Source organism: Pituophis catenifer, unplaced genomic scaffold (genome assembly GCF_029215685.1).
Source record: "Pituophis catenifer annectens isolate HBS135680 unplaced genomic scaffold, rPitCat1.0.hap2 SCAF_16, whole genome shotgun sequence".
In the NCBI taxonomy this organism is placed as follows: Eukaryota; Metazoa; Chordata; class Lepidosauria; order Squamata; family Colubridae; genus Pituophis; species Pituophis catenifer.
The window spans coordinates 2,865,014-2,887,071 of record NW_027256896.1 but is presented as its reverse complement, the minus strand read 5'-3'; the positions used below and the strand labels follow the sequence as shown (position 1 = coordinate 2,887,071).

The following is a 22,058-nucleotide window of genomic DNA, read 5'->3' as shown; positions in this document are numbered from 1 at the left end:
GAACCACCTTTGAGTTTTTCAAGGCTAACTAAACTAGAATTAACAGTTAGAGATTTGAGTTTTCTAGCTTTGCCTATGACTGATAATATAGCATTTTGCCTCCAGAAATGCTAAATTCTAATATTGATATGATTGAGACACTTTTCTAATCTTATACCCAACTGTACACTATGAACAAATGTGTTACATTTCCTTGCTCATTTTAGTCCAGAGAAAGATTTAAAGTGTTGCTCGTTACCATAACATTGGAGCCCTTTTAGTAGCGACTGATGCTTCCTATGCATATATAAACAGCTATTTAATGATTATGTTCTACACTTGCTGCCTAACACACACACACACACACACACACACACACACACACACGCACACGAATGCACACACACAGATATATATTTTGAAAGGATACTTACGGCTCCCAGCCTGACCTACTGGCTGCAGAGCGGACAGGATTTGTTCTCATTGGCTGACCTGTGTGGAGAAGAAGTTGCTTTCAATACGGATGGCAGATACTCCACTTGCATATGACAAGAACGATCAAAGCTGCGCAAACTTACCCATGATGGGTATTGAATGCCCATGAGAACTCAGCTGCCCAGACAAGGCCGGCTGTCCAAGCACAGGAACCCGATAGCTCTTTGGGAAGGAAACGGAAGGGGATTAATTGCTGCTGCTGCTGTAAAATACACCAGCCAGTTCCATTCGGAAACAAAGCTTACCTTCTCTTCCAGCACAGTGTTAATTGATAAAGAGGAAGGAGGCTTTGTGTGATCGGAGGCCAACACAATAGCAGCAGTTGATCCAAGACCATCACCCTCCCTGGAGGGAAACAATTTCCAGGTTATTTGGTGATAAAATTGGGAAGCAGAAACATTATCTTAATTATTACAAGCACTTAAGAGGAAAAATGGGAAATATATTTAATGAGCACATAAATAAATTACTAGGAAGACATCTGACAACAGAGGTAGAGCTATAATAACTATGTAATTATACATTTCTATGGTCTATGCACCAAAGTCACAAAGAGCTGGAAAAGTGACAGATTAAGTAAATATCATCATTAAGAGACGTAAATGTGTTTTCTATACCAAGGAAAAGGTTTGAAGATAAACAGATAGGAAAGTTCTACTGGAGGTGCTCTGTGCTATCATTAACTTGTCATCTTCTAATAGCTTTTAATTTAGTAGGTCATGGACAGGTCTTATAATATCACAGAGCACCAAACCTCCTCCTGTCTTGAAATACTGAGTTACTTTCCACCTGTTAGGAAGAGTACAAAGCAGCTATATTGGACATGTCACAAGATAAGCTCAACTATCATTTACTAAGTCCAATTTTTAAGATACACGAACTAATAAATAACCACAAGAGCCGGCTAACACAACATATTGATTAAAATGTGGTTGGCTAGTATAATTTGAAAAACCTAGTGACTGATCAAGTCAGTTTATAACATCTTTTCCCATGTCATTCTTGGTCATTTTAAAGCCACTTTTAAATCAGTCTTAAACTAGTAATATAAAGCTTGTTTCTAGTGGCACAGTGGTTAGAGTGCAGTACTGCAGCTACTTCAGCTGACTGCTAGGTCAGCAGATCAGCAGATCAAATCTCACCGGCTCAAGGTTGACTCAGCCTTCCATCCTTCCAAGGTGGGTAAAATGAGGACCCAAATTGTTGGGGGCAATATGTTATTTAGTATACTATCTTTGGTGTAAACCACCCAGAGTCCTTGGACAGTGGGCGGCATAGAAATATGACTAATAAATGATAAAATAAATAAATAACATCTCTAACAAAATCTACCTATAGAGGCAGACACTCTTAAAATTAACTTCCGAGTTCATTGTTCAAAATATATTTCAATGTGTTCAATGTTAAAATATTTTACTTCATTATGTAATTGTAACTTGAGCTTGAGTGTTCTTTTCCTTTAACTATAATCTTTAGTTCTCTTTAGTATCCAATATTTTAAAGTCTTTTACTTTTTTTATAGAATTCAAAACAAAAGCTTTTTCGTACAGGAAGGATTCTTTAAAATCAATTCCCAAATGATATTTAAAATTTATCTGGACCCTTAGCCCATTTGTAAGTTTCTAAAATTATATTAACCATCTCTGTTTGTCTGGGTTTTTCCCTATAAAATGCTTCTTGTGATGAGACCTACAAGGCATTTTCAGGTATAATTTTGAGTTTATATCTATTTCAAATTCTCAACCTGGCACTTCTAATATAATTATTTTTAAAATCTACATTATCCTTAATTTTAGTATGCCATACCAAAAATCAGAAAACCAAACCAAACCTTAGGTCTGACCTTCTATTTCTATAATTCTCTTATTTCTCAGGGCATCCATTCTTTCATCCAAACCAAGCAACAGGTTGCAAAATACAATTTTTCAATCAGGCAATCCCAAGCATCCTCATTCCTTTGTATCTTGGAGAATTTTATATTTAATCCTTGGCTTTGCCACACAATACAAAGCTAAAGGTTTCTGCCATTACTTAAATGGTGCATTAGTTATCAAAATAGTTTGAAACAAAAACATCGTTCTAAGAAACACATTTTTTATTACAGAAATTCTCCCCAATAAGTGTAATTTTCCCCATCTCCAACATGTCCTTCTTAATTTTAATTCCCTGTCTTAATTGTTGTCAAATAATATACAAAGTTTATAAATATGGTTTAATTTATGCAACTGTCAACATATATAGAGGACTCTCTATATATCTCTATATATCTACATATACTAAAACTGTTTGACTAGTTCCTATGACTCAGAATTTTTCAACTTTACATATGTGTGGGGATTGTGATTTTTAAAATTCTAATCAGCTTGCTGGTTTAGAATTCTGGATCGATAATCAAAATGTAGTTGGAGATCATGGATCAAATCAGTTTCAATGACCATCAATTTAATGGTAACTAGTTTACCCAAATTTTAAAGGTCTTTTGAACGTAGCCTGATAAAAGTATTTTACTTACACACAACACTGATTCAAGAATCAAATACAGCTTAAATTCATATTAAGTCTTTTACTATGTCTTTGAAAGGAAGAGCAGGATGCAAATATAGGAACTGAATCCAATTCCTGGAGGTTGCATAATTTACTTTCCTCCAACATTCTTTGCAATTCAAAAACCCAATCATTCATGGAAGCATTTGTGCAATATTACTCTAAGAAGAGTGAATGGGAACAGTTAAAAGTTGAAGACAGGCTACTTTTTTGATCAAGGATTTAACAATCCTACCCAATTTGAAATCTCACTTACAGTGGCAGAAATGTTAAAATAGTTTGTATACTCTGTGGGGATCATGAGACCAATGAAGATTCTCACACCGGATGAAAAACCACAAAAGAAAGGCCTTGAAGGATGCAGGAGGACTTGTGATATCAGACATGCCGGAGATAAACACAGGAAGGAATGCCACCTCCCTGCTCTAGTTGACTTACCGGAAAGGTCCTTCAGGCTTATCAGCACAAATTGCCAGAGACATTGCTGTAGGCACATCACTGACTGAGGTGGAGGCAGACTGGTTCATGGCCAACGTGCTTGTTGCAAGGGGAGCTTGGCCAGGAGTCAAAGATAAGGGGGGAGATGCAGTGGCATGAATCGAAGCAGAAGTGATTGGGAGGATAAGGGGATCCTGTTGCCTGGAGCCTGTTGGCCTCGGCACAGAAGGCACATTCCGCTGAACCGCTGGTCTTGGTGGGGGGGCCTGCTTGCGGAGCCTTTTAGTGTAGCCTGTTTCGTTTTTGAAGTTATTTACAGCCTAAAGAGAGAAAAACAAATGAGGAGTCAAAACTGTCTGAAATAACATCATGGCTTATCTTTCACCAGGGTCATTTGCTGAGTCTGAGAGACAAGGGCTGCACCTGCCTTGCCTATGTCACTTAGTTACTTATTAAATGAGCCTTCTGGGTTTACACAATACATTATACTGTCCAACCAGACTGAATTTGCACAACAGGCTAAGCAAAAGACTGTCCACCAAGATTAACACTAATCAGGAATAATGTGTGATCCAAATAAACTACATATTCACCAATCCACTCTAGTGTGATGTAAACAGAGTAACCAGCAGAATAGGTTTCCCACCTTTTACAGAAGCTTAACATTCATTTGGTCTTGTTATAGCAGGAAGAGAAACACCTGGATAATTCTTTCAAATCACAGACTAATCAACCAGATTAATGATCATTTCCCCTCCAAATGCTCAACAGAATCTCTCTCACTCAGAATAGCGTAAAGCAATTAAAACAGCAGGGGAGGAGCCCTCAGAGAGATTAATATAGGTAGTTACCTGACGTAAAAATTTGTTGGCAATTAAATTATCAGGAGAAACGTCTGTCTGATGACAAGTTGGACAGGTATGTTCCTCTGATTCTAGCAAGGATGTTCGGATACCTGTAAATGAAATGAAAATTCAATTTTAACTGCAAGAATATTATAACCAGAGTATGCCACTTTATATTCATGGATGGATAAGTGTCACAAGTTACACAGAACTTTTAAGTCACAAATTCTAAAGGATGCTAAATTTAAAATGCAGCATCACAGTGAGAACTTGGAAACCTCAGTTATATGTTCTGGGCATCATAGTTTAAAAGAGCTATGGAGAATTTAGAACAGATTTGGGGAAAAAACTACCAGGATAATATGGAATCTGGAACCAAGAAGCTGAGCAAAAGAAAACGGAGGGGGGATTTGACAGTGACATCTAAAAGCTTGTCACTTGTAAAAGAGGGCAGATCTATTTTTCACTCAGATCAAGGAGTGGAAATTAAAAGAGATTCAGGGTGACTATTGGAGGGGAATTTCCTGGGTGATGGCCATCAACTGAGCAGGGAGGTTGCAGTAGCTCTATTTGCACATATACAGCATGCCTTCACAACTTATGACGCCACTTCTATGTGAAGTCAAAAGGTTTGTAAACCAGCATTTTGAATTGTTCCTGGAAACCAATAGGAAGCCAGTGTGGAGGCTGAAGAAGAGATGTAACTCTGAACAATCAGATTTTACATGCCAGCACATGGGCTGCTGCATTCTGTGTCAACGGAAGCTTCTGAACAGACTTCCAGGCAGCCCAAGTTAGAATAAATTTTAAAGACTCATACCAATTACCAGTATGATACTGGCAAGAAATTACCCTCCCTTTGCGTTGCCTCTCCTTGTATTATGTACGAATGTGCACAACGAAGCCCCAGATAGGAGGGGGCTTAGAACGGAACATGTGTATTCTTTTTGGTTTTTGTATTTTGTTAATACAAAATAAATAGAATGGGATATTCAGCAATATTCTGAGCAATGATCTAATCCAGTGATGGCTAACCTTTTCTGGACCAAGTGTCCAAAGCGCACATAAACGCGCCTAAACCTCTAAAATGCAATGCACGCGCCCCCCCCGCATGCATCCCCCACACGTGCATGTGTCTCCCCGCACGTGCCATGCCCCTGCACAGCAGGGACCTGATGATCAGCTGGCTGGCAGGCAGCACGCATGCATGCGCGGCGGAGCTGAACTGGGTCGATGGCTCACAGGCCCACGAAGAGGGCGCTGTGTGCCACCTGTGTCACGAGGGCCATAGGGTCTAATCATTTCTCTAATCTTTTTTTTTTGTCAGCAGTCTCCACTCTGATTCCGCCATTTTTAAACTCCATCTTTCCTTTGCCAGCTTGTTCCTCCAAACCAAATTTGCTCTATTTCCATCCGTTTTTTGTAGAGATATCCTACTGCCAGAGTCCCCGCCATCTTTAAATAACTCACTTCCAACATTCTGCTGGACTGGAAAGCATTAAATAGTCCAATAATGCATAATCTGTATGAAAAACCGTATATGAAGTTATCAGGGCAACAGAGGGCATCCCCTCAGGTACACGGATGGGCTCTCTGTCTCTCAGTTCAAGAACACCACTCTGCACAAGCCCAGGTCCATCCATGTGATACACTGAGAAACTGGGCAGCTTACAAACTCACATTCATCACAGTAGCTGTTTCCACAACAGGGAATCACCACAGCATCAGTCATTATATCCTTGCAGATCAGACACAACAATTCATCTGGAATAGGGTCATCTTCCTCCGAGGAAGAGGACGGTTCCTCTGGCAAGAAAGGGGGCTTCTCTTTCTTCCCAATGGCATAAGCCTCGCTGGAAGAACAAAAAAAACCCCCCTTCTGTGAAATCTTTTGTCTCCATTGTGGAAGTAAAAGTAGTATGAAGCATGTTATAAAGTTGAGGACGTATCCTAATATTTTTCTTCCACACTCCTTTACCATCTGGACAAATTAACAGAAGCACAAATTATAAAGTTGCATTTTAATTGGATGAAAAATAATTTTATATTAGTGAACTTGACAGAGCCAGGATGGCAGTGAGACAGCAGCTTATTGATCATTGAAAAGTTCAAAATTTCAGAGCAAACAAATTACAAAAGATGCAAGAGTACTTAAAACAGAGATTAACTCCTACACAGAGTAGCAGGAAAGTGCTTTCTGGGCACTGACATGATTATGATTGATCATCATTTATCAATCACTTAATAAGTGATTAATTTATTAATTAAGTGATGGTCATGTCACCGTCCAGAAAAGTCAACTTTCACTGATTAAGTTTAAACACTTGAAATAGAGAAATGAAAGTGAATTAATCAAATATCACAACCATTAAGTAAACCAAAATAGGATCTTTGGCAACACATTTTTCGGTTAGTCACTCACTGTATCTATTGCTTTCTGAAATCAGCAAAAATACCTATCGCCCCAAAGCCTGAGCTAAGGGGAAAATTGCAATTCAAAGAACTGAGGGAGAATTCATCCTTTTCTTTAAGACCAAGATTCCTAGGAGTCTTCAACTTTGATCTTTTTCCTAAACTGAAACACTTTCCTCCTCCAACCCGCCTCATCTCACCTGCGTGCAAAGTGACTGTGAGCTTCTATGCAAGGAAAATTTACATTTATGAACTGTCTGACAGGAAGATGCATTTCTAATTAATTATTTTTAATAGCCCTTAGCTATCACTGGTATAATTTGCTAACTTCCTCAAAAAAATTCAGCTAAGGCGAAAGAAAAGATGAAAAGTGAATTGATATAGGATTCTAGAACCTATAATTACAGATGTACAGAGCCTAAGTATTAATAATCAATAAACAAAAACAGAACATTAGAAAGATAGGATAAGAATTCTATAGCCAGTGAATTTATTCTTAACCATCTAACCAACCTAGATTGCCCATTTCAGTTTTTCAGGCAATTTTAAATGAGGATGTTTTGCAAAGATCTCTATTACTTACGCATCAATAGTAGGAATAGCATATTTCCCTGTGTTGGTAAGCATGGCACCCTTAGTATTAGGATCCTGCACTTCCATCATGAAACTTCGTGGAATTCCAGTACTTTTCTTAATCCTGGGAACAGACTCAAAGTTCTTGTCCTGTTAAGAAAACAACAGAAACATTGATTAAAATCTACTTCCTGCAACTCCTGCCAACTTTATCTGCACATAATTGTTTTGATCAGTGGATTTTGTAACCTTACACAGAATTGTATTCAAATCAAGTCAGTTCTCATTAGAAGACAACAAACAATTCTACTGCCCTTCGGAGGGCAGATCCAGAGACTCACAAGGAGATTTAACAAAAGCAGTAACACCCTCCACTAATACTCCAATTTATAGTACTTTACCTCCTCCCTCCTTTGCTCCCAAGACTGCAAATACAAAGACAGATGCTGCTGAATGAGTAGCCTTTGCTTGCCCTTCCTGCCAGCCACAATACCTCTAAACTATGTATCCCCCAAAGACTCCCTAGTTAGTTTAGATGAGGGAATCTCTCTCCCCAATGAATTTAAAAATAGGACTAGGCTGTCATCAGGAAACAAAAGACAAGCTACTTCAACAATTGAGACAAGGCCAATCTTACCCCATTGGTTGGGCAGATCTTTATGTAATGACCAGGTTTTCCACAACGAAAGCAAGTGTATGATGGTGGCGGCGGTCCCAGGGGTTTCTTCATGTAACTAAAAAGGCGTAAGAAAAGAAGTGTGCTACTTTGCAGATTGTTTTTTTTTTTAAGTATGTAAATTGTGCCAAAATTAGCTTTTTTGCTTCGGTTTGGTGGGTGACATGGTGAAGACTTACTTGATTGGATCATATTCGTGGCCAGACTGTGACATCATTGCTTTAATTTTATCTTCTTCAGAAGCATTGGCTTCAGCCAGATTGGCGGTCTGTTCAATAGGTAATCATTTGACAACACACATTAGAAAACACATTTAAGGCCATCCAGTCAAAGACAACACCACTCATCCAATCCTGTAAAGAGCAGCACAATGCTAGCTAAAGTTGTCTCAAAAACAGCTCAGATTATCCTGAAGATGTTCCAGGGAGTCCTTATGCCATTTACATGATGTTTATGTGCCTGTTGCGCTAAACTAATTTAATCAAAACAAAACCTGCTATTTTGTATGCTGGGATACTTTGTGCATCAGGCTATTTGTACTCTGCACAAACTCTTGTGAAAGTGTATCTGTTTCTTTGGATAAATTTAAATGGCCGGAAGCTAAGTCTTTTGAAAGGTGCTTTCTGCAATACTTAAAAAGCCATGAATTTTAAGAGGTTTACCTTGGAATGATAAGGTGCAATTCATGGTCTCCATTTGCAGCATAACGTTATTTTACACTTAGAAATATTAAAATAGCAATTATCATCCTGAAAACTGACATTTCAGACATTTCATATCTAAGACCATTTTTAAACGTTGGGAAATTACTTCTAAAACCCCTTCTGGTATCTATAAAAGTAAAAATGAATGAATACAGCTAACATATCCAGAAAGGTATAACAAGATTGAACAAGTAACTTTCTGCCAAGTGGGATCTAATGCCACATAATATGCTTTGGGCGCACAACTTTCAGGATGATAGCCCCTTCAAGGTGCAAGCCATAGTTGTGATGTACAGCTAACAATTCTAGAAACTTGTTAAAATGGGTCATTGCACACTAAATATTGATATAAGCAAGGTTGAAGGGATTGGTTATTAATTGCTCAGATATCCAATCACCTAACATTCAGATCGTCCATACACACTTTTTAATACATTCATCCACAAAAGCAAACAGCTAGTTTCAACGTTTTATTAAACAGTTGATTAAAATACATAACGTTTCTTAACAATGCAAATTAACAACTATGAAATTGTTCACATTTACAGAAAACTATTTTACAAATACTTAGCTAATTTGTTTGAACCCAAACAGGTTTACAGAACATATCCATTAGCACAGAACATTAGTAGGAATAGACCAAAATTCAAATATGGCATTTAATACACAGTAGGAATAAAACAAAACTGTTAAATGCATTCCCTCTATGTAAGAACTATCAGCACCGAAGAGGTTAAAGTAAGTAACAGTTTTGAACTGCTTTATATTATATAAAAATATTCTGCATTTGACAGAAATACTCTCTGAAGTTCTACCTGAAACTTAAAATTGTACAGCTCTTGGACATTTTTTTCACATCTCAGAAAAATAAACTTGACATAAGATTACAAAACCGAGGACAAATTTAAGGACAGCACTAATGGAAACCAGACTTGCTTGATATAAATTAAATATTCGCAAACGCATGTCAAAATTTCCAAACTAGAAAACGTAGTTTATTTTTGAAAAAATACAACTCCAGCCTTTGTTCACAAAAAGACATATGAAATATAAGGCAATACTGCTTCTAACTCAAAATTTTAAAAAGCAGCCATTTATTTGGGTATGTTATCACTAGTGCTTTCCCAGACAAAATTACACATTACTGAGCAGAAAGGCAAGCAGTTTCATTGCAAACAAAGTTGATACAACAGTTTAAGGTCACATTTGCCAGTATGCCACACATACACATTGGTATATTCCTATAGATACATTTACACAGTCTGTGTTCAAACAAATTAGTTGCATAGCTATTGCCCGCTGCATATATACTACAAGGGTACAACTGATGAAATTATTTGATGCAAATTATTGCTCTATCACTGGCTTTGAGTGCAGATTCCCCAAATAATCATATAAAGTGTCCATGTGATAGGGAAATACTTCTCTGCTGACTGTTGCACAGAGAAATCCTAGGAGTCCATAAATAGTATTAAAATTCTTCTTTAAAATTGTGCTATTTTTCCAATGAAAAATTAATGTAACATATCAAAGAAATGATAAAACAGCTTCAGAAGTGCTTCTTCTTTGTGTCTTGAAGATGAATAAAACTGCAACATTATGTTGAGGCTGATAAGGTACTCCCCTTCTATCTTCCCATACTGGGAACTACTCTTTACAGGATAGTAAATTAATAAATACACACAATTTCAATGTTTAAACTTAATAGTTTTTTGCATCTATGACAGAAATTAAAGGTATAAATATCACAGCAGAAAACATTCAAAATACCAAGCAAGCAACAATATATTCTGTTATATTTGACAAATATATATGTATATACCTTTGTAAGCTGGGCCAGAGAAATAGATGCAGAAGAGTCATCAATCTGTTCATAAAAAATTAAACACACATTCAAGTTCCACAGTCAAAATGTAGCCAACATATTTAGCCTCAGCTGTGGTATTAAGATTTAGCCTGAAACTACATTTTACAGAGGAGTTTCAAAAAAAAAAAACAAAAAAAAAACATTCTTTAGTCGAAATGTATCATTTGTTTCTATGGCCTGGGCAATCAAATATATAATATTCAGTTCTGTAAAAAAATAAGATGGATATCCAATTCGCCTAATAACTTCATCATTGGCTTTGTTTTATAACCAATATAAACAAGTGTACATTTTTCAAAGTAAAAACATGCTACAATAAATATTAAAGTAGGTTAAGGTTAAAAACCTTCAATTTTTATGTAAATGTATGCTGTGGGAGAAGTGAATGTAAAAATGTTCAAACATGTTGTGGGAAAGAGCATATTTATAGACATTTTCATTTAGATGTGTTAAAAATCTGAGTGATTCAAAGCTTTTGAAGATGATAGATGCTGTACTTAAAAAAAAATCATCAGGATGCTGATAACAATGACAGATCCCTTAGATGTTTGTGAGAAGTAGTACTGAATAGAAGATGCTGAAATTAATGTGCAAAATAAATATATATGTATTTAAATGAACAATTTAAAAATACATATATTCCATGTTCTTTTTATCAGTACATTTCTAAACTTAGTAGTATGTAAGATAGGAGTTACAAGGGCTTTTTTTCCAGGTTCTAAAAAACCAGGAAAATAGATTTTTACCAGTCCTAACTTAAGCCTTATGCAATCTCTAATTATCATACAGAGTCAATCATAGAACTAAATCAGACAACCTGCAATTATGTGATACATGTCACAATTCTAGTCATGAAATTACGCCATTGTTAAAAAAAAGTTATGTCCATGATGATGATTACCATGTTATGACCCACAAACAGGCATGTATGATTGAATGCCAACTACTACTGATGGAAAAGCACCTCACGTGTACAGACAGGTCGTAATTATGAGATTCTAGCTCCTCACTTAGAAAAAACATAGATCACTACTCTGAGTTAAGTATATCAAGACTGGGCTTTAGGAATGTCAATAAAGCCAGAGTTTGGTAGGCCTATTACACACACACACACACACACACACACACACACACACACACACACACAGAAATTACATTTTTAAAACTCAATTCTAATTAATGCCTGCCCAAAGTAACCAAACCTTTGCTTTTATTTACTAATTAAACTTGTATAGCTGTCCAACTCACAAAAAGCAACTCTGGGGACAGTACAATAATTTTATGTATGCAAATTAACAGCTGCCATCCAGATCCAGCACAAAAAGCCAATCCTAAAGGTGGAACCACCACAGGGCAGTAGCAGCACACGCATCTACACCTGGCTCTACATAGGAGTCTCTTGAGAACCACCCAGGTATATCTTAAGGTGCTGCAAGCCATTCCTTCAGACATATCTCATCAATCCCATTTGGTTTTCTATAAAAATTATGGCCTCATTTATTCAACATTGAACATACATTCTTCCTTATTATTTCATCATATGGAAGAGATCCAGGAGGTGACTACATCATATGGAAGAAATCATGTGAGTGTGGACTACATGTTCAGTATATAAGTTTGTCAGGTAAATTTCAACTGCAGATTGTAATGTAGTAAATGTATGTTTTAGGTTTCCTGTTCATTCTGAAGCATTTCCCTGGGCTATATAAATAGCCACAGAGGCGGATCAGAAGTATTGCTTTTTAAATAACACTTAAAATCTTTTTTAAAATGGAGTTTGAAATAATATGTGAGATGCTAAAACTTTTTATAAGGTAAGAAATATGAAATAGATAAACTGGACACCAATGGTTGGGCCACAAGAAACAAATGACTGAATACAACAACAAATACTATTGTCTAGTCCTCTTTGAAACAGATTACAGACAAAATTGTCTCTTATGAAATAAATCAATATTGCGTTTTGCCCATTAGAATAACAGAAATATGTGAATCTATGTCTGCTAATACTGGTAGCCCTCTATCTTCTTTAATGCTCTTACCCTTTCAAGATTTGTTTCAACTGAGATGTCATTCATCCAGGCTCAAAACTCATTGAGCCTGAGTTTTGTTACAGATGTGAGAATCTGTCACTGTACTCACAAATAGTGATTCAAATTTTGTACCTAATGTCAGAGCATACTGCAAACACTAAAATCAGAGAAAGAATTTTCTGTCTTATCAACTATACTATGAGAAATTCCTAGACACAATCACCATATTTCTAGCTGTCTGATGATCATGTATTTATATTTTTCTCAGCATTAGTTCAACTATGTGAATGTCACAAATTTTAGTAAAATCATACAGGTATGCATGTACTATGTGAAAAAGGTTATATGTATAGTAGTCCTATCTATATCTAAAAACCTTTCAAGATTCAGTGACTCTTGTGGAAATGGTGAAATATAAAGAATAGATTGGGGAAAGAAAACAGGAAAAAAACAAAGCACACTAGCAGTCAAACACTGGTCAAGACCACACACACACACACACACACACCCCTAAATGACTCAAAATGTTTCTTCAAAATGGCTAAGATTTTAGTTATTAAACTAGGTTCAATTTCACATGTAGCACGGAAGGTTCTGAAATTTAAAATGATACATATATATTTGAGATGTCAGACCAAAGGTATCCTACAGAAAGAAAATAGCAACAGGCACCTCATTTTTTTTTTTTTTAAAAGGAATTCCTAGATGAACAGCCACCATGCTGCTCTTTCACTCCCCTGCAGAAGCAGGCCAGGAGACCTGCTTCTGAGAGACACCGTTAGTCAGTCTACATTTGTGGAGAACAGAGAAAGACATGTGTATCAGATATTCTGTCTTCCTAGGAAATGAGGGAAATGCACTCATTGCAAAAGGATCTGGGGGGTCCTGGCAAAGGCATGAGTTGTATACATAACACCACAATAGGTGGGAGCACCTAGCTAATTAAAAAAAAAGAGAGAAAAGGTTTTTCAGCTATGGATGGTAAATTCTAGTGCAGTAGGTTACAGCAAAGAAGTTTGAAACAAAGCAAAACCTGTCTAATGTTTTCAAGAACTACGTGGGATTTTTTTGTATGTAGTGGCCGGAATTTGAAGTTCAATGAAAGGAGTCTTTACTGTTTAATGGACCAACATCAAGCATAGTAAACAACAGCTAATTCTCCATTTATATCCTAACAATTCAAAACCTAACACCAGGATCCCCACTCTGAATCAACCTATTTCTAAACTGATTATAGAATGGCTGATTGCATGTAGGGACTGAAGTCTCTTATCTATACCCCCCTCCCAGAAGCCCATTAGGTGACAATTTCACACAGACCTAACAAAACGTACCCCCAGCCCTAACATTTCTTTACAGATTTCAACAAAACTACAGCATTTTGGTGTGTGAGCTGGGAAAGCTTTTACTTGATTCAATGAACATTCTTTTGGTGCACCCTAGCTTCAAAGTAGGCCTGAAACAGCTGTATTGCAAAGCCTGACAGTCTCTAACTTTGATCCTTCCTTTAGTGCAGATAACAGAAACGTTTGTAGGCAATCAGTCTCTGAATTGGTGGATTTTATAGTGCTGTTTGCAAGCTTGCTTAAAACCATATACTTTTAAACAGAGCTATTAAGATGTACAATAGACATGCCAAGGTACACACAATTCTAAATGAAAGTTGAACTTTATTTGTGAACATAACTTTTTATACAAGCTAGCAAAAAGGACCAGTTATAAAATAATAAAAGCAGCTTACACAAAAATCTGCTATATTATTTAGTTTTGGGCTAGTTGTAAACAAAAATGATTTTCAGACATGCAATGTATAATTAATAATCAAATGAGAACTATGTTTTTATATACCACAAGAATGCTAAATATTTTTAAATAAGCATAATTTCATAAATATTCTAACTGGTCACCAAGACTGCTCTTTTCTAACATTAGAAAACTATCTAGCAATGCCAAACTGTATCATTAATAAACCCTAAATAAAACAACTTTACAGTATGTTAAGCAAACTTAAAAATGGAACAGAGACCATATGTGTGTTTTAATGAATTTAAATAGGAAAAAAATCCCACTGATCAATAATGGTAACTAAACAAGAGCTTACCGAAGGAAGCAACTGAATAGACTATTATATGACAAAATAAAATTTAAGGACTTGTGATGACCCAAGGAGCAAGTAAGGGCATCTTTTCTTAATTGAATAGGCCTTGGAGAGGTCTGACAGGCGTTGTCATTGTGCTAAAATATCTCTTTTGTGTGAGGGCTACTAAGATTAACTTTAATTATGTCTTGCTCAGGGATAATTAGTAGGAAATACAGATCTTAGGATAGCAGTTCACATTCTAGGTTGTCTGCTGGAGCAAAACATGTGAACAGTGTGTTTTTCAGTATAAATCTAATTGCACAAATAGACCTTTCAATAAATGATTGAATCTGAAGAAGAAAAGGTAAGTTTAATATATTGCAGTTTTTGAAAATATCTTCAAAAACCATTAATGGAAATATTAAGAACAAAAGTTGATACAATGTGATAGTGGCAAAAAAAGATACACTCCAAATATTTTTATTTCGAGGAAACAAAAAGCACACAACAACCTATACAAACAAACAGCTACCAACTAGAGACACACACAATGTAGAACAAAATAATTATGTTCAGCAGTGCAAACCTTAACTTACATGATCCATAAATGATCATACATTATCTGTACAACGCAAAGTCATACAGTAAATAATCTAGTATTCCAATATGCAATTCAGAGCGTCACTTTGCACCAGTGTTTATGATCACATTAAAATGATCTGCATTGCTCAATTTACTATACTGAATCAAATTACAATGTAAGTTACAGTATCAATGGTTCTCTGTGGGAAATAAATATTTATAAAATACTTTATTGCTACAATATTGTAAATTAAGCAGATTGTGTAGAAGAAAAAAGTGTGAGATTGTGTTTTTACATACTGCTTTTGAAGGTCCACTCACTGGATCAGTTCGACTTCTAAAAAAGGGAAAACATGCTGTCAGAAACAACAAACATACTGTCATGAAAGAGAAATTCACCACCAGAAACCAAAAGTGCATATTAAAACTGTACATAAAGAAACATTCCTCCAAAACCTATTTGACAAAGGCTCTGATCCTAAAGAAACATTAAGCGTCTAGAAATACCTGTTTTCTAAGACTGACATGCAAAGTTTATGGAAAAGGCCAAATCCCCACACCAAAAGCAAGGCACTCAATTTGACTAGACAGACCGAAAAGTGATAGGATGTGTGGACTCAAAGTGGGGGTCAAAAAACATCACCTGAGAGGAGTGTCTACGCTTCTGTGAAACTTATGAGTTCTGCGATAAAGAAAAAAGGTCTGATTTTAAAAAAGGCTTTAAATAGGTCCCCTGAATATTTTACATTTAAGAAGTTATATTCTTTACAATACTGATGCATTAAAGGTAAAGGTTCCCCTCGCACATATGTTCTAGTCGTTCCCGACTCTGATGCATTATTCAATCCCATAATCTAATCTGGGACAAAATTTGGGATATTTTCAAGTAAAAAGAACTCAACTGAAAGAAAGGATAATTAGATAATGAGTTTTAAAAGTAAATGACTACACTTTGTAGTCCAGATGTTCAGTATATACTTTAAATGCCATCAACGTGCATTTCCATATAAATTTTATATACATACAATATTTTCCACCTAAGCTAATTACCTTGATGATTCTTATCAAAATAAAAGGTTTATAAATATAACTGCCTCACTCACATGGAAGTTTTTGTTGCACTTATGACTTGTCTCTTTAAGAATGTATCTTAGATGTCTTAAAGATGTACTGTAAAAAAATTGTCTTAGACAACAAAGTACTCTAGTTCAAATGTACTGGGAAATCACTGCTGCTTGCCGTATCAATGATTTGTATGGGCTCACAACTCCTTTTTTTTCATTGTCATGAAGAGTTTAGGCCTTCTTCCTGATTTTATATGAAGCTTAGATCCCCATGACATCTAAAGTCAGAAAGCTGTATTTTAATCCTAAATTAATGAGAACAAGGGAATATTCAAAATGATGGTCAGATTTAAATTCTATTTTAAATCTGAATGGCTAAAATGATGAATTTAAAAATGGAAGCAAAAGCTACTTTTATACAAGATAAGGTGAGGTAAGGGAGATCTCTAAAAAGAACCACAATTCCAGTGATGTAAGCAGAAACTAGTATTCCCCCTTATGTTCTGAACTAGGCGAAATACATGCAGGTAGTCCTTGCTCAACAACTGTTTGAAGTTACAACAGACTTCCAGAGTTACTTATAACCCTGTTTCAGAGTTCCAATGACCACACAACTCGCATTTATAGGCATTTGCAGCGTTCCATGGTCATGCAACCATCATTTTTTGTTGGAGGTTTTTTTTTGGGGGGGGGGAGGGGGGGAACTGATTCTACTATTTTTTCAACAAAAAATGCCCATTGAAGAAAACTGATTTGTTTAATGACTGCTGCAAAACAAAGGTTGTAAAATCAGGCATGGTCATGTGGTGACCTGTTTAGCTACTGCCATGACTTACATAATTCCGGTTGTAAATCAAGGACTACCTGTATGTCCAGGATTCAAAGCTTTTCAGCTGATACATTTTCTAATTACTGTAATAACAGTAAGATAAAGTAACTTTTAAAAAATTTAACCTCCACCCAAATTTCCGATTCTTCATTTTTATTTTAAATTTTATTTTAGTGCTTGATGTTTAAGGTATATTATAGAACTTGCAGCCTACCAAAAGCAAGTATTTTTTAGAAATAGAAGCTGCACCCTAACAGTACAAAGGAAGCATGTAAGTTTTCGCACACAAGCCTGGTTTTACTTTGGGCAGCAAAAGATCATAAGTAACAATGTTCTAGGATGTATTTAAAGACCCAGCCCACGATTACATCTTGAAAGCTAATGACAGCACAAATATGAATCCTTTGTATTCTTTCTTAAAGGAACTGTGACATCGCTACATCTAAGTAGAATCTAAGTAGATTCTGAATTAACAAAACTCGCACCACTCTTTACTTAGATGTGCTATTCACAAATTATACCACTGGTCGTTATTATGAGCAACTTACTACTATACTATATATGTATGATCCCAGAGTAGGATTCTTTTAAAATACAGGTAGGGTGCAAAGAATAATCCCCCAGGCAAAATTCACCTGTATGCTGAGCTCCACTGCTCTTATCAATACAACTTCATTTCAATAGTTCAACTCAAAGAAGTTTAAGCTCCCAAACATCCTGAGCTTCTCCTATTCTAGGTAATAAGTCCCAAGGAATTTTCCTATAGTCTACCTTTTTATATTTAAACACAGCAATATTTGCTTATGGTGAACTAGTTCATGCGTCTAGTTGCTAATTCCATAGAGTCTGAAATAGGCAACAATTTTCAATTAGCAGATATATGTTAAAACAATTTTCAATTAGCAGATATATGTTAAAATTAGAAAAAAAAATCTAGTTTGAACTATGGTCACTAAGACAGTCAAAATATAAAGCAATTCTATCTAGAGGATATTCAAGATAAGATATAGTGATTACAGATTAAGACAACAGAAATCTTATATAAGAAGTATCAAATAAGAACCCAAGCTTATTTCTTAAAAATCTTTTTAACACTTACATGACATATGTTTTGCTTGTACATTTTACTCCTCCAATAGGAATTCTTCTGACAATAACGGATGAATTCTTGGGAATCAGGGCATTATCATCAGTATATTCTAGGAGGAAAACACAAATACACTTGGCAGGAATTCCTATTTGAAATGCAGAATTTCTCCCAGTAAGGCACCAAATCGCAGGAATTCTTGGCATAATCAGGCAGGGTAATTAACACCCTCTATTATGAAAAATAACTAATTGAATTAAAAAGTTGTGTTGCCATCATAATGCACCGTCAAGGGATTTTAACCTAAAAGTTTCCATAGATGTTTTGGTAATTTTGTCACCAGGAAAGTGATAGTGCATCGCAGTAATCTAGGGAGTGATGGACAACAAGCAAGAGACATACAGCTTCGAAATCACAGAATGCCAAGAAATAAAATAGAGAAATATAACAATTATTTTAATATGGAAGCATTAACACCAGTCCTGCAGATACACCTACCCCAAACAAAGACTTCATTCATCACAGCCCTCAATGTGAGGAAAAAAAATGTACAGTATTTCTAATCACCAAATGGCTGCTCACACTAGAACTAAAATAACTTCATCAATCTTCCGCATTTAACTATTCCATCTTTTAATTATACCTTTACATATATACCAGTTGTATTTTTGCTATTATCTACTTCAGCCAAACTAACGAAGTAGAACGCTTGAAACCTTTAACAAAGCATATCTAATTACAACATAAGATGAATTAAAAGCAACATTTAAAATTAAGCTGGATGTTTAAAATCCTTACAGAATTCTGGGAAAACAAATTATAACAGAAATCAAAGATTTCCTCATATTTTAATTGCATTTCATATTTGCTGAGCAGATTAGCCTTGCAAAATGCATCATTTAGTCAGTTACCTCTCTTGAAAGGGGCAAAGATAATTTAATAGTATTTTGTGACTGGAATGGATCTGGGTAAAGAGGAGGAGTCCGGATTTAAAAGCAGAAGTGATAAGAAAAGAAACAAATGTAAGCAGAGTGTTTCTGCATTCTCCCATGAACTTCTGGTTCTAATTGGGCCTCCTAATGATTTGATGATGGGGTATCATAGTATGACAAACAGTTCTTTAATATTTATGATCTATGAACGGAAATCTATTTAATGATTTTGAGAAACAGAATACATAACTGAAATATCTAGCCTATACCTAGCTTTAAAACTTAAATCTACTTCCAAATTCTGATTATATACATTATAATTATTTTGAATAATGCTTTTATTAGAAAACAACTTTTAAAAACCTTAAATGATTTAAATAATTGTTCAGAAGTTATTCAAATTAATCTTTATCATCAATGATATGTTCAGGATAGGTACTTAATATTAATCTCTTCATACTTGAAGCCAAGACCTGGCACCATCAGTCTGATTTAAAAGAGGAAACTGAAAAAGGAAGTTACAGGTATTTTCCTTAACAATGATTTAGGTCTGACCACAAATCCATTCATTTACACTTAATAATTACAGCTAAAGAGCATATCTTCTTGCAACCATACCTGCTTTAACAGCTACATCTCTCTGGCAATATTTGCATCTCTTTAGTCTTTTTTTTAAAAAAATACCAATACAGATAAAACAGATAATTCCTTTTTTAGAATTCTAGTCTTAGAATCAGAAGAAAGAATTAAAGACACCATATAAGAATAACAGAAACTGTCTACTGGACAGTTTTCTTTCCTTTCCCTTGTAAATGTTTATTCCTACTTTTTCTGTATGAACTAAATAGTTTGTATAGATAATGGGAACTGAAAATCATACATTGAATTTGGTATAGCATAAATAGTGAAACCTGAGAAATGATTTAATTGGTCCTATCCCAAAGTCTCTTTCAATTCACATTTCTGGCAACTTTACTTTAGCCTACAAACTGACAATTTGTCTAACTAACCTATTTACATTCAGGTTTTAATATTCATCCCTTTAGACGTTTCAAGACAGAGAAAATTAAAACGTTATTCACGGAAATTCTTATTTAAGCTCCAACTCACTGTTAAAGGCCTGTTAATCTTCGTGTCACCAAAACACATCTCGACAATATTTGTAAAAGTAAATCCGATAGGAATCTATACAGGATATATATACACTCGATAATGGCATTTTGGGTCCGTCTTCGGCCTATTCATGACATCATCCTGAATCCTTTATACATTTAAAACACTCAAAGTTACTGAGCTGAGCTATTCCTGGAAAACTTCAGGGCCTGAAGTGTGGGGGGGGGGGTTCCTCACTTTGGATCATTCTTTTTCCCTACAGATTTCAGCTTTCTTTAGGGAAATATATATATATCGTTGCCGACATTGTCGGCGGCCCAGCCACGTCCCGGGCGCCCCAGAAGGAACCGTCCAGGCAGGCCGCTCAACTCCCACTCGCCGGGCCGAAGGCGCCCATCGCGGGGAGAAGCGGACCGGGACTCGAGCGGCACCCCAAGCCCGGCGCAGGGCCGCCCTCGCCACCTCCCGTCCCCGCCGGGGCCTCCTCGGCCGAACCGCCGGCGGCTCAACCGTCTCGCGGACAAAGGCTCCGTCAGCTCCCGGTCTGAGGCGCCCGCCACGTGCCCACCCAACCGCCCGCCGGCCGGCCTACCTTCTTTGGTCTGGGCGTTGGTGATCTGCAGGTCGCAGTCGGCCGCCTTGAGCTTCTCGCGGCCCATGATCTGGCGCTTGAGGTCGCAGAGCGAGATGTGGAGCCCGTCGAAGGTGACGGTGTCATAGTTGAGCTTCGACGAGAACTTGTAGTGCACGCAGGACATGGCGGGCGGGCGGGCGGGCCTCCCCTCCTGGGCTCCCTCAGAGGCCGCCTCGCCCGCCGCGGCTCCTGTCAGGCGCGGCGCTGGGCCGGTTAGGCCTCCAACATGGCCGCGGAAGCGGCGGCTCCCTCCTCCTCCTCTTCCGCTCTCGGCCTCGCTCTCTTCTCGGCGGCGGCGGCGGCAGCAGCGACTCGTCTCGCTTCCTCCTCCTTCGTCGTCGTCGTCGTCGTCCTCTGTCCTCCACCTCCTCTTCGGCGGATCGCAGCCTCAACGGCCTCCTCGCAACGGCGGCCGCAACGGCTCTGAGGCTTCGCTAACGCTCCGGCAGCTCCGCCTTCGCTCCGGGGTCTCCCAGCCGGTCGCCGCAGGGCTCTGCGGAGGGGGGGGGTGGGAGAGGGAGAAGAGCGGGGCGCGCGAGGAACAGCCGCCCTCCCCGGCCGCACAACGCGCGCTTGTAAAGGGCGAGCCAGGCACCGGAGTGCGCAGGCGTCACAGCGCGCTCCTGCGGTCCCACGTGACCCAGCGCATTATGACAAAGGAAGAAAAGCCGCTCTTCCGCTTTCTTGCCTCCTCGCCCGCCCCTGACAGGGAGGCACGTGACCGGCCGCCGGCCCGGCCCCTTTTAAAGGGGCCGCGGCTTCAGGCAACGACGTGACGCTCCATGGAGCGTCTCGGAGCGGTTATCGGTGCGGCTGCGACGCTTTGGGCTGCCGGTCTCCGGCGAGGGGCTTTTGCTCTGCTGCGCCCGGGCGAGGGGCTCTCCCTGCGGACCAGCGGGGCTCCGAGAGGCCATCTAGACCGTCCCTGTGTGGGGCAGAACCGCAGAGGCGCCACCTGGGCGGGCTGGGTGGTGGGGATGCTCTCCCGTTCACAGCCCTTGGGGCGGGTTCCTCGGTCCGCTGGCTTTGGAGGAAGCGCATCGGCCGGCGGAGGAGGCAGCCCGGCTCCACCTAACCCTCCAAAACAGCCCCGCGGGTCTTGCGTGGAGCCCTCGGGCGACGCGATGTTCTGGCGGGGGTCTCCGGACTCTGCCTCCCGCCTTCAAGACCC

At 37.9% G+C, this 22,058-nt stretch overlaps 1 protein-coding gene across 5 annotated transcripts in view; it reads right to left on the bottom strand.

The window, feature by feature from the left end:
* Positions 1 to 21,514, bottom strand: part of RBBP6 (RB binding protein 6, ubiquitin ligase) — a 29,133-nt gene extending 7,619 nt beyond the window's left edge. For 3 of the 5 annotated variants that reach the window (XM_070955331.1, XM_070955332.1, XM_070955334.1), the window contains exons 1-13: positions 20,846 to 21,514; positions 18,221 to 18,320; positions 15,529 to 15,565; positions 10,489 to 10,533; positions 8,142 to 8,230; positions 7,924 to 8,020; positions 7,297 to 7,436; positions 5,982 to 6,154; positions 4,308 to 4,411; positions 3,457 to 3,776; positions 720 to 819; positions 558 to 636; positions 414 to 471 (exon numbers count right to left, since the gene is read on the bottom strand). In XM_070955331.1, the coding sequence (XP_070811432.1) occupies positions 414 to 471; positions 558 to 636; positions 720 to 819; positions 3,457 to 3,776; positions 4,308 to 4,411; positions 5,982 to 6,154; positions 7,297 to 7,436; positions 7,924 to 8,020; positions 8,142 to 8,230; positions 10,489 to 10,533; positions 15,529 to 15,565; positions 18,221 to 18,320; positions 20,846 to 21,011 (1,508 nt within the window). In that variant the 5' untranslated portion in view covers positions 21,012 to 21,514. Of the gene's footprint in view, positions 1 to 413; positions 472 to 557; positions 637 to 719; positions 820 to 3,456; positions 3,777 to 4,307; positions 4,412 to 5,981; positions 6,155 to 7,296; positions 7,437 to 7,923; positions 8,021 to 8,141; positions 8,231 to 10,488; positions 10,534 to 15,528; positions 15,566 to 18,220; positions 18,321 to 20,845 lie in introns of those variants that run through there. The other 2 variants (XM_070955336.1, XM_070955335.1) reach the window with 2 other exon arrangements.
* Positions 21,515 to 22,058: the final 544 nt, after the last annotated feature.